General features: G+C 36.9%; 1 protein-coding gene and 2 long non-coding RNA genes across 3 annotated transcripts in view; 1 reads left to right on the top strand and 2 right to left on the bottom strand.

Annotated features, from left to right (window-relative positions):
- Window positions 1-1,235: 1,235 nt before the first annotated feature.
- On the bottom strand, window positions 1,236-2,779 carry LOC140171809 (uncharacterized). Its single transcript, XR_011861646.1, has 2 exons — window positions 2,659-2,779; window positions 1,236-2,221 (listed from the first exon to the last, which is right to left on the bottom strand). It is a non-coding gene; the product is annotated as an uncharacterized lncRNA (long non-coding RNA).
- On the top strand, window positions 2,108-2,984 carry LOC140171808 (uncharacterized). The gene is made up of 2 exons (XR_011861645.1): window positions 2,108-2,233; window positions 2,672-2,984. It is a non-coding gene; the product is annotated as an uncharacterized lncRNA (long non-coding RNA).
- Window positions 2,985-5,076: 2,092 nt separating this feature from the next.
- Window positions 5,077-13,192, bottom strand: part of LOC140171810 (guanine nucleotide-binding protein-like 3 homolog) — a 37,582-nt gene continuing 29,466 nt past the window's right edge. Inside the window, 5 exon segments of the mRNA XM_072195140.1 lie at window positions 5,077-5,659; window positions 7,016-7,208; window positions 7,783-7,967; window positions 11,473-11,609; window positions 12,036-12,178. Of these exon segments, the coding sequence (XP_072051241.1) occupies window positions 5,550-5,659; window positions 7,016-7,208; window positions 7,783-7,967; window positions 11,473-11,609; window positions 12,036-12,178 (768 nt within the window). The 3' untranslated portion in view covers window positions 5,077-5,549.

The raw sequence follows: 13,192 nt of genomic DNA on the forward strand, positions 1-13,192 counted from the left end.
GACACGATCTGGTCCATGGGGGCTTAAGGTGGCAAATTTGAAACTGAGATAAAGGTAAAAATATGAAGCAAAAATGATATGAAGTAAATGATAGCCCATATTTGTATGTATAATGTAATAATTACAGTAACTCAATTTTCAAAAATGCCTCCTTTGTCCCCCCCCCCCATGGACCAGATCGTGTCACATAATTATCTTGGGCATTAAAATACGGACAGCAAGAGAATTAAGGTACCAGAAAAAAAAACCCATTATGTTCACCATGTTGTTGAAATTGGTTGGGACTTAAAGAAATGGTTATCTAAAACATAGGGAAGGAACAAAATAAAAAAATTGCATTTTAATGTTCTAATCGGTGGAAAGCATGGCACTAGTTTGCTTGTTCCAGAACACTTTGTGTGCAAATCAATAGGGCATCCAGTGGAGCAAACTGTAACTTTTGAATTAAAATATTCCTTGGGATTTTTAATCATTGTGTCATTATTTCTTATCAATTTCAACGGAACAAGGTCTTTGTTTCGGATATATAGGGATGAAAATAACTAGTACCTTGATTCTTTTGCAGTCTTTTTACTGACACATCTTGCATTAGACTGCTGCCCTGAGAAAACTACGTGGAAAAAAAGTGACGGATTTTGCAACAGGATTCCTGTGGCATAGAGCATGCGCAGTTGTGTCCAAATTGACCTTTTGACCGAGTTTGTTGTAATGTTGTTTTAGAAGTTCAGAGCGCGATCTTGTCACAGCGGCGCGGTACAACGACGCTGCATGCTGGGCGCCGCTAGTCAGTCGCTTCTGGCGGCGCACAAACTGAAGTCGCATTGAATAGTTTTCAGAAGTCCGTCATGATATTGGCTGTAAGATAATCAGTCGTCACTACGAAGCATACACAGTACATGCGAAGTGTAGACGGCTGATTGGAATTAGTCTAATCTTGCATTCTGTGTAGAACATGTGTTCTACATCCAGATAATGTTACGTTAATGCCTTGATTTCTCTGTGATACGGAAAAAATTCACGGAATTCGGGGTTTGCTCACGGAAATTTGAAAATGCCACAAAGTAGTGAAAATCTGTGTAAAATGTCTAACTTTTGTGTTGATTTGCAAAAACAACAACAAAGAAAAGTGATAATTTAGCAGTAATCAACCATTAAACAATCTATTCTAGCATTTATTCTAGGCCTACGATGCAAGATTCTGTCCGATACAGCTATCGGAAGTACACACAAGACAATTGATGATGCTTAATTTTAATGGGGATGTTGAGGGGAGACTACAGTAAAAAGGTACATATTATTATATAAGACAGATTACACTTTTAAAAACATGCTTGTATGGGAATGTATGCACTTTTCGGTGCTTTATAATGTAAAACGGAAAATCACAGAATCATCCAATTTGTAACACAGAATTTAAGTTTTGTAACACAGAAAAATCATGGCTTTGTTCCGTCATCAAGAAAAATGTAACTGTGTGTTGCAAGGATGGCTAGTTCTCTAAACATAGCTCTGATTTGTTACTAGATCTGATGGGATAAAAATGTGATAGCTAATGAGTATACTGCCTAATCCCATTGTTCTTTAAAAAAAGGAATGGATTTTGCATGCTATCAAAGGCTAGCTATACAAGCTGTATCAAAATGATTGGTACCCATTAGTTTTTATTGATAATAGAGGAGTCTGACACATCAAAATTCAACTTAAGATCCAAATAATTTGTAGCTTGATTGTATAACAAGTCATAAACTATACATTCTGGACATTTCAAGAGTGTCCAATGTTGCATTTGGAAGAGGCAAGCTTTTCAATAAACATCAAAATTGATATGTACCAATCATTTTGATACAGCCTGTATTGCACTTGTTCAGATTTTTATTTTATTTCGGGGAGTATAATTCATGTTACTGTATCACATCATAGTTAAAATAGACAAATGAATGTAGATGGTATGTATTGCCGTATGCGACATGATCAAGAGGTCGGAATGATTCTAATATTGCTCAAACTAATTTTCAGGGATTGATTAAATGGGAAATTCATTCTTACATTTGACTTTTTTGAAGTTGGAGATAACTTTTTAAATTTTAATTGGGGTTGCAGTGGACATCAAGTGTAAATGAATAATGAACCAAAATCAAAATGGTTGGCGTTAAGACTCATTTCTGTTGATCATGTCACATCCGTATGGGTAGGCCTCTAAAGGTTATTTTAGTTTTGCAGCCTTATCATGAAAGTGAGAGAGCTTACAGCTAAGGCCGTGTAAAATTAATATTTTGGTTCTCGTCCCCTCCCTCCTCAATTTCTGGGATTTGTCAGATTTTTTTTTTTTTTTTTTAGATTTTTCAATTTTTTAGACTTTGGAATGATTTATGAAATCTTCATACATATAAATAAGTTTATTAGAGAACAAGCATCACTTCCAAGTCTTTTTGTGGTACTCTAGGGGTTTATCCTCAGAATCTCACATTTGAAAAAAAAAAAAAAGGGCCTCATCGTTTCCTCGAGCACTGTTGGAGAAGACCAAAAACTACTGACAATGCTAATTTTACATTGGAAAAAAAAAAAAAAAAAACACCTCCCTCCCTCATCAATTCATGAAAATCCTCTGGACGAGAACCAAAACATTAATTTTATACGGCCTTATTTTAGTTTTGCAGCCTTATCATGAAAGTGAGAGAGCTTACAGCTAATTTAGATGGACTAGTTTAATGTCTATAAAGTTCTGTAAAATTCAGAAAACGCAGCTTTGTACACCAATTAGCAACTCTAGACTCACAATAATACAGGAGCATAAGTATACAAGTACAATTAAAAGATTAAACATTTCTGCTTTATATACGTATTGAATCTTTTGTAAATTAGAAATTTTATGTGGAGATATTAATTCTTTTATATTCTATTATGATTAAGTATGCATGTCTGTATTGCAAAAACAATAAATTTATTACGCCACCTCTGTGGGGCAGAAGCTGAGAACCTAAACCAGGTCATAAAATGCTTTTTTTTTAATTTTGAAAACAAAAGCAGCTATGCTGCTGAAGCCTTGTCTGAATTTATTATTCAATTTCATTAATATTGAGCTCAATCGGAATCATTTCAAAATTTGACCCGTACATGACCTTTGACTTCCGTTTTGATTTTATCATGTTCCTTCCTCTTTGGGTGTATATCCACCAAATTTAAGCCAAGCAGAGCCTTTTCAAATTTGAATCCTAAATGACCTTTGACATCAACATCCTTTTGGGTATTATGAATAAGCCCCACCCAATGATCATTGTTTCAAGAAAAGAGAAAAAGAGAGATGGCGAGTCAGACAGGGATGTAGTTACCTTTCTTGGTCAGGGGAGCAAAATAAAATAAAAAAATCCTGGTTTGCATCATGATGACCCTGTTATGTAGCAAAATTTACTTTTATTTTGGGCTAAAATAGTCTGAAATTTACATTTTTTTTGCACGATTCGCACGCATAAATGTTCTAGTAAAATTTATGCTCAACTCCCTCTAAATTGTAATGCGCCGGCCGCAACTGTCGATCTTATACCTAAACCAAAATTTGGGACACTTGAGTGCACATGCCTGCCTCACAGGGAGTTTGTGGCCTCCAAATTTTGGCATGGCCTAGGGCCAGTGTTGGATGAATCATTTTCTGACACTTGATTCTGCACACCAAATCACAACGATTTCTGTCTGAACATTCACGTAAGATTTTATTCATTTCTACTCCATGGTAAATCCCACATAATGATCACTGACATAACAAGCACTTTCAAATTTGCTTAAATCCACATCTTACTTTTGGACTATTAGTATTTCAGTTGAAATCCATACACCTTCTATGGAAGACATGACCTTGATCTTCTACATAGGGAGTGCAAATTTCAAATGGAGTTACCTGAATGGGTGACTCCACTTGAAATCTACACCCTGCTTGTAGGATACTAAGGTTGTGTCTTCCATACAGGGTATATGTGAACCATTCTGACAAAACCAGGAACAAGTCGCATTTTTGACATTTCATGATTTGCATAAAAATGTAAGCACTAGACAATAAGCTTGTAAATTATACAAAAATTTTATAACTAGTATCAATACTTTTTAAGATATGGATATTTATGTAAATGATACCTTGATATTTTTGCCAAATTGCTAATCTGAGTAATGGCCAATTAGTTTTGGAATTCCTGCCTAACACAGGATTGAATAGGGATTATCATAACTTTTTAACCTTTTAACAATAATTATTGATTAAATAAACCTCTTTTTTAATATTTAAGTACTTTCAAGGATTTGAAAGTCCACTTAGTCCACCAGTCAAACACCACGAAATTAAGAATTCCAAAATTAGAATTTTTTATTGTTAAGGCCTATAACTCAAAAACATGTCTGGTGATTTGTTCCAGGTTTTGTTGGAGCTGGATTTCAAATGGAATACCAGAAATAAAAATTTGAATGCTATACTATTTTTATGTTACTTCCAATGTTGTCACTCCTGATTCTACCAAGGTGTATCAAAATGATTGGTATCCATCAGTTTTGTTGTCTAATGAAACGCCCCCTTCTTCCAAATTTACCTCTCGAAATGACTACTATTTATTCATAACCTCATTAATATACGCGAAGCCTGTAATCCAATCAAAAGAAATTGATTGCCTGACCGCGCACTAATTGCGAGGTCATTAATAACTCACAATGACTCGGACGGGCAACAACGACTTCTGCGCGCGCATGCGTTTATAACCTCGCCTTATCGCAAGCGCACGCGCCTACTGCGATGCTGTCGCGCTTCTGTGATTGGTAGCTCTTGTTGTCGGCGCGAATGTTATATTCGCCTGGTTGATTTTTTTGTAGGGTAGGTTACAACAATGATTAAAACTGGTTATACGACGTATTTAACAGCGTTTTATGGCATAAAATGCCATTTTGATTTGTTCAAAATATTAGATACGACGGTAATGAATGACAATAATAATGTTGCACCATCTATTTTGTGGTCATTGTGTGAAATTGTCGGGTTTTGTTTTGGGCCTCGGTATTTTTCCTCAGGAGCTACCGCTCCCTCGGAAAAATACCTCAGCCCAAAACAAAACCCTCCGATTTCACACAGTGACCTCAAAATAGATGGTGCGCAGTTATTATTGTCTAATTGTTTAATAAGGTGGATGTTTTACTGCATTTTGATGTGGCATTCTTGGCCATGCTCACTGGATACTGAGTGATGGGTACCAATCATTTTGATACACCCTGTATATATTTTTTCTTGGCATATTCTTAACTTCTATATTATTAAAAAGCCTTGATACCTTTCTTCAAGTAGCAGTCAATATCAAGTTCAGGGGTAGCGGTTTTAAGAGTTCATGGCATGGGTGATCGATGTTCTTGTAGTTCCTGGAATCTGAAGACTCAAAACAGTTTCTTATCACCCCTCCCCCACCCCTATGTAATTTCTTACTATGATATATTTGTATGTCATGATAATTTACATGAGGAAACCCTGACAAGCGGTGCTTCAATCACACAAATGTTTATCAATGTCCATAAGGAGTAGAATATCATATAGCAAAATGTTGGTTGAAATCGTAGTCATCGCTTTCTCCCTTGGAACCCGTGAGAAAATCCATGGCTTGATTCAGGTCATCTGATAATTTTGTTGCCAACTTATCTGTTGATAGAAATAACAGACAGACAAACAAACATTAAGATTGACAAACAAATTTGATGGATTTCGATTAACCCTAACACTGACCCAGGTTTTTTGCTATCGGAAGTCACAGAATATCCGAAAAAGTGAAGAAGAAGAAGAATTTTTGACTTGGCACCTCCGGGATTCGAACCTTTGACCCCCCGCATGCCAACCACACGATCGCGGACCGGGAGCTACATGGGTTATTACTGCCCGGCCAGCAATTCCGTGAGCATTTGACACTTAGGGTGATTGTGTCATCGCAGACCCTGGGATGCATGCATGCGCAGAATTTTTCATCGTGGTATTCTGTGGTACATAGGCTCTAATCTGGGAAAATACATCTTAACTAACCCTAACACTGACCCAGGTTTTTTGCTATCGGAAGTCACAGAAGATCCGAAAAAGTGAAGAAGAATTTTGACTTGGCACCCCCGAGATTCAAACCTTTGACCCCCTACATGCCAACCACACAGGTTATTGATACCCGGCCAGCAATTCCGTGAGCATTTGACATTTAGGGTGATTGCGTCATCGCAGACCCTGGGATGCATGCATGCACAGAATTTTTCATTGTGGTATTCTGTGGTATTTATGGGTGTAAGGGTTAAAAGGAAAAGAGACAAAGTTTTTGAATGAATAATGCACTGGCATTGACCCTTTGCACGGTCATCTCAAAACGAGGTTCTACCCGCAAAGTGCGTGTTGTGTGTGCGTACGCCTGTCAAACGTGTGCATTAATTACCGTGTATGCTTTGCAAAAGCCTTTCGGCGCGTTGATAGAAAATCACGAGAAATAAAATTGCACTTTTTGCGCATGCGTTTACAGGGCGAACCTCGTTTTGGTAGCATGATGGCGGATCCGTGCAAAGGGCGAGTGTTGATATAGACCATTCACTGCTAGCCCATTCATTGGTAAAAACAGACTTTGTTATTATAGCATATAAAGCTAGGCTTCTACATAAGTGGCGATAATACTAATCATGGGTGCAATGGTTTATCTTTGATTCTAGGCTGACAAAGGTTTGCATCTCAACACCATATCTCTCAATGTTACAATGTAATATGGTTTCTTTGATAACTGATGATTTGATCAGCATAAACTTCTGTACTAAGGCTTTGACTGGTTAAGTTCCTACACAGGCAATTGCATGAATGAAAATGTTTTTAATTTTACATAAAATTTACAAGTGCAAGCAAAAACATATTAATTTCCTAAATTTGGAAAAAATATATGAATTATATGACATTTTGTAACAATATAAGAAAATATAAAGTTCAAAAACAGAAGAAAAATAGGAAACATAGGACCACATGAAGCCCTTCAATACCTACCAGACTTTTTCCTCTTTTTCAGCATCTGTTTGAAAGCTAGCTTACTGGCCTTGTTCAGCTTCTGATTTCCTGCTACAGTTTGCTTCTTGTCATCTTTCATTTCAGCTTTTGTCTTCTTGTTCCCTTTACTGCTCACAGAGGATCTTCTACTGCTCTTTCTGCTTGATTCAATTGACACCGTTACATCTGCTAGCTGAAATGGACAGTATAAAAGCAAAACAGTCATAATTATTTTTTTTGCAAAAACAAGAAACCACCTGTCTGTTATATTATTCTCTGGAATATATCTTGGTGGACTGTATTTTGATGACCTAGTACAGGGGGTCTCAGAAAGATTGGTATCGGTTCCTTTGCTTACTTGCAAGGATTAATTTCCAAATTGAAACTCAGAAACACAAAATATGGAGTTTTACCAATAGTATCCTTTTTAAATCATCAAATTTATTTGTTTAGGAAATACACCGATTTCCCAAACAGAAAATATTACCTGCCTGTATATTAACGAGGAGTACGCAGGTTGCAGGTAATACAGATTTTTATCCAAGTGGTGTTTGACCAATGAGATTACAGAATTCTTATCAACTGAAGGATAATACATTACACATATGCACACGGGAGAAGAGTATGTAAACACATAAAATATTACCTGCCTGTGTTATGTCATGTGCAGTATGCATATAGTACAGATTTCTATCCAAATAGTGTTTGACCAAAGAGATCATGGAATTCATGTTCACAAAAGGATAAAACCATGTGTCATGCCTTACCTCTTCATCGTCTTCCTCATCCTCCTCTTCTTCATCACTGTCCATTTCTTCTTCTTCCTCGTCATCCTCCTCCTCCTCTTCATCATTCTCCTCCTCTTGGTCTTCAGATGGTGCGGTAAGAATCCCTGAGGTGGGCCCACTTGTCTCCATTGCCATCAGTCTACTTGGATTCACATCTTCTAAATCTGTATCACAGGTACAAAAATAATAAAAAGTTAAGAACTTCATCATGGGGCCATTCCATACACCCCTATAGAACACCCAACCTTAATCTCCTACGTGAATGTAAATTTCAAATAGGTTTACTTGAATATGGGTGGCTCAATTTGAAATCTACACCCCTTGTATGGGCGATTAGGTTAATGTCTTCCATTAGGGGGTGTATGGATTTCAAATGGAAAATGCCATTTTGAAATGGAACCAATAAACTCTAACAGCAAATAAACTGCTCAAATAAAGAAAGTCCGCAATCATGTAGATAGATAGATAGATAGATAGATAGATAGATAGATAGATAGATTTATTATATCTTTTCACTCATTACATGATACAAGAATAATACATAAGAATATTACATTATAAAGGTATAAATAATAATACATATATAATGTTACGAGTCGTACTTGACAAGGCCAAAATCACCTTTTACCCGAACTCACACGAATGCACAACACAAATACACTGTTCGTTTACGCTAACAAAATCTAAGTCTTTAATTGAAAGCAAGTTTCGTTTGGTACAATGTAATGACTACAAATGCACATATACATTAATCAAATATAATCACTCTTTATCTATTTTGTACTTAGCCAGCATTCTTCTTCTTGGTGATCATAAAGTTCTTGTAATGTTCTGGACGACTGATGTAATATATCCCTACTCACTTGTCCTGCGACAATCAGCGAAGTCCTTTGTACACTTGCATTGATAACTCCTTGCGTATAAAATCCTTACACGAAAATGGTGTTCTCCAAACACGTTTACAACTCCTTGCGCAATTCTCCTATACTAAACTCCTTGCGCCGTCCTCCTATGCTAAACTCCTTGCGCCGTTCTCCTATGCTAAACTCCTTAAGCGCAGTTCTCCAAATTTAACTCCTTGCGCTGCTTTCTCCAAACTTGGTGCTATTTCCACCTTTCACACAATATCTTCAGGAAGCAGGACTGCGATGCAGTTGTCCCCACTTATTTTGACAGTTATGCGTTGAATCAAAATACCAGACTTCAGCAAGTCGACAGAAGAATATATTTCCTTTCTTGGAAGAATAAAGTTCTTTGGCGTATTCTAGATCTTCTCCGACAACACTGGTAAATAGTAGTACTTTGACTACATAAAATATTTCTGGTTTGTAATTTCCTTTCTTTCAAGGAATTGGACTGTAAGCATAGCCCAGATCAACACTATCAACTGTGAATCATTGTTTACATTTTCTTATTATATACCAAGCTTGGGAAAAACCCCATTCTATTCTGGGCCATTTACTGCCTTCACACTATGCTCAATCTGGGAAATTCCCAAGTCTTACTTATAACATTAACCTTTCTCATTACATCACTTCCTGAGGGGAAATCCCATTACATCACTTCCTGAGGGGAAATCCCATTACATCATTTTCAGGGGGTTTCCAAATATTCCAAATTAGATATGATTCAGCTTGTTTTGCTCAATTTGAGAGGGGAATCCCCAAAATGTCATCACTCATGTAACTTTGTAAACAAAGATAAATCATCAAATTAAATTACTCAGGGCACATCACAATAATAACTATGGAAATGCATAATACAACTATGAGTGAAGGAATTACAGTTGAGGCCCAAAGGCCTGTAGCTCTGTAACCCCTTGATACAGGTATATGGCATTTATTTGACATGGCAGCAGGTTGGTAGACGACAAAAATGCCGAGTCGAACCAACCAGCTGTCATGTCCATCAATGACATATCCTATATTATCATTTAAGGAAAAAACTTAGAAAAACAAAATGCACATATCAAAAGCTAATTATTGAAAGTAAATTAATGAAATTAGTGAACAAAATAATGGTGAGGTACACATGATTGAAAGACTGTAGACAATTAAGAATAGTTTTGCATAAGATGTTGTTTATACTTTTTCCGGAATTGCTTCACTGATGACGAGCACTTGATATCAGAATCAATAGCATTCCAAAGCTTTATACCTGCATATTTTATAGATTTCTCACAAAAGACTTCCTTGACTCGAGGTAAGATGAGATTGTTTCTAAATCTAGTGTTTATAGCGTGTAACCTGTCCTACACCAAAACCTGATCTTGTTATGACAATTTAATTGATACGGTCGTGTGCAGAATCTTGTTAGCTCCAATTTGATACCAAATTTGCTACCAAACACTCTAAATTCATTGCATTTTCAAAAGTTGCAAATTAAAAACGGACCACGCGGACCTGTAGAGGTGAATGGCAGAGCACGACCATTGACATAGCCCGAAACAACCGCTAGGTCATATCGATCGCATCGTGCCCTAGTATTCATCAGGAAAGCACTGTAGCAATCCATGCGTTTTAAATTAACAATTGAATAAAGCGCGCACTTGGGATAGTCGACAGGGGCCCATCGTGGGCAAGCAAGCTTGACCACATTGCCACGCTAAGCAATTTCGACCGCGTGCATAGTTTGATTTGCAACTTTTGAAAATGTAGCAAATGTCATAAACTGGTATCAATCTTTGTCACTTTTGAGTGTTTGGTAGCAAATTTGGTATCAAATTGGAGCTAACAAGATTCTGCACACGACCGTATCAATCAAATTGTCATAACAAGATCAGATTTTGGTCTAGGACAGGTTACATGACTGCGGACTTTCTTTATTTGAGCAGTTTATCTTTGATACCTTGCATCTGATGTCGGGTGATCTGAAGTCGTCAAGCGTGTAACCGATACAACATAGCGAAGGAAATGATCTGTGAAGTATAAACTGTTCTTTTGCTGTCTCTTTTGCATATTTATTTTGAGTTTATGACATTTTTAAATGACCCCTTTCTTATTTTTATATTTTTTCTCCTCTTTTCAACTACTATTTAAAATATAAAGACTTAAATCTAGTTGACATTTCTAAGATTTCAGCTGTATTGGGATATTCAAATCCATACACCCCCATGGAAGACATGACCTTAATCTCCCACACAGGGAGTAGTGGGGAATTTCAAATGGTATTACCTTAAAGCCTTAATGTACGATTTCCGTCAAATTTTGAATTTGTTATTCTTTATTCAAAATGTTGAAATAATATTAGTAATAACTGACGGGAAGGGTTGCTGTCCATTTTAGGTTGAAATAACAAGGTAAAGTGAAAAAAAAAACCACTGGTTATTTTGGCCACAACACACAGTTCTATGGGAGGACATATTATCATAATTTTTAAATTATGATATGTCAAACTTTGCTCTGTTGACCTAAAAGACAAGAAATTTGGCGATTTCAGTTAGGTGCAAGTTGGGACATGTGTAAACATTACAAATATGCAAAAAAATCAGGTTTGAAAAAAATTAACCAATTTCCTATTATAAGATCATACATTATGGCTTAGTTTAATAGGTCTACACTCCCTGTGTGGGAGATTAAAACCATGTCTTCCATAGGGGTGTATGTAATTCAACTGTAATAGTTCATGAGCAAATGCCAATATTGTTTACATCATGCTTTCCAACAATACCTTTTAACGTTTCTTTGTCATGTTGCTGTAATGAGTCAATATCAAACTCTTTGCTCATCTGTGTTACAATCTCTGCTCTCACATGGGTCGCTAGCGTGTGTTGCTCTGGTACATGTGTGAAGTATGAGATCTTGCCACTGAAATCAAAATAAATAAATAAATATCATATTGGTGTGTATGAAAAAGCCCAGTATAAAACCATACATAGATTGCATGATCTTTGCCTTGTGTAGTACCGTAGTCAAGGAGAAAGCAGGTACCCAAATGATGCAATCAATATTAAAAAAATATAAAACGTTGGTATTTATACAATGTCTTTCACATGTGCACAAGTACCAAAGCACTTTACATTTATTCTGCTGTCATTAGAATATGTCAGCTGCCATACTTTTGGACGGCGCTGAATGGACAATATTCATAACAGCTCCCCATTTCACCCCTGGGTAGAGAGACGGAGGTAAAGTGCTTTGCCCAAGTGCACAACACGATGGCACCGCTGGGGCTCGAATTCGCAATCAACCAAACTATTCTGCATACACACAAGACAGCAGCTGTGTACATACCTATTCCAATCATTCAGGACTGTCCTTGCTGCTTTCTCCGCATCCGGAATCCCTTTCCTCTTCAGCAGACCTCTTCTCTTAGCAACTTGGGCTAGGAATTCAGGAACACTGTCATAGGTAGGGATGTTGTAATGTAACATGATCTGAGGAAGGAATGCAGATTAATAACTTCATGAATATAAGCGGTGCGTGTGACCTAATCATATTTTAATCTTTGTAAAACTGCGAATGCAAATGGAGATCATTACTATTTCACAATTAACCGCAAACTGCTCAATTATTCCAATTTCGCACATAAATAACCTGCATCTGCGCTTCATTTCTTAACGCACAAACAAGCATTCAAAATCACTACGAGCAAGCTCGCATACTTGTTGCTATAATGCTTTATGCGTGCTAGCCATGCGCTTCAATGGAAAAAAGTTCAAGTTTTGAAATATTTTCTCAAAATATCAAGAGCTATCTTAAGAACTACTGGATCAATACTAGGCGTGTTTGTACTCATTTTAATGCATTTTTCATGCTGATTCCAAATATGGTCATGAAAATTTAAATTTCTGAAATTTTTGAATTTTAAATTTTTTTTGGAAACTTGTCGTCTGCAGTCGACACCCGCGTGAAGAGAGTTAATTCTCCCCAAAAATTGACTACATTGTGTGAAATGTTTGGGTTAATGGTTACCGTAAAGATTCAATGGCGCATATGGGATTCCCCGACATAACTATAATTTTAGGCACAAACTAAAAGTACTCACCCGTAAAAATCCCACCATGAGGAGTGAGCTCTCTATTTGTACGTGAAATTTACCTAAAGGCAAAGGGGGGCCCATGTGTGCCATTAGGCAAATCTTTACAATATGTTTAGCATGTTTAAGCCTTGTTGTCATGCAGGAACTGAAGAGATGCCACCAAAACACTACCAAATTCCTATTGCTGCTGCCCCAGAGGTACACTGCTGACCAGCTACTTTATTGGTACTCTGGAGTACCCGTGTGGGTAGACACATGTACTCTAGTGTACACGGACTACACACAGTGTTCACACATACAGTACACACTCTAGTGTAAAATAGTGGCAAGTTTTCCAGTTTCTAAAACAGCTCTATATTTCAGCTGACAGAGTAATATAACTTGCTAGCTGTTTGATCAAGTAATTACG

This window comes from Amphiura filiformis, chromosome 15 (genome assembly GCF_039555335.1).
Source record: "Amphiura filiformis chromosome 15, Afil_fr2py, whole genome shotgun sequence".
Classification (NCBI taxonomy): domain Eukaryota; kingdom Metazoa; phylum Echinodermata; class Ophiuroidea; order Amphilepidida; family Amphiuridae; genus Amphiura; species Amphiura filiformis.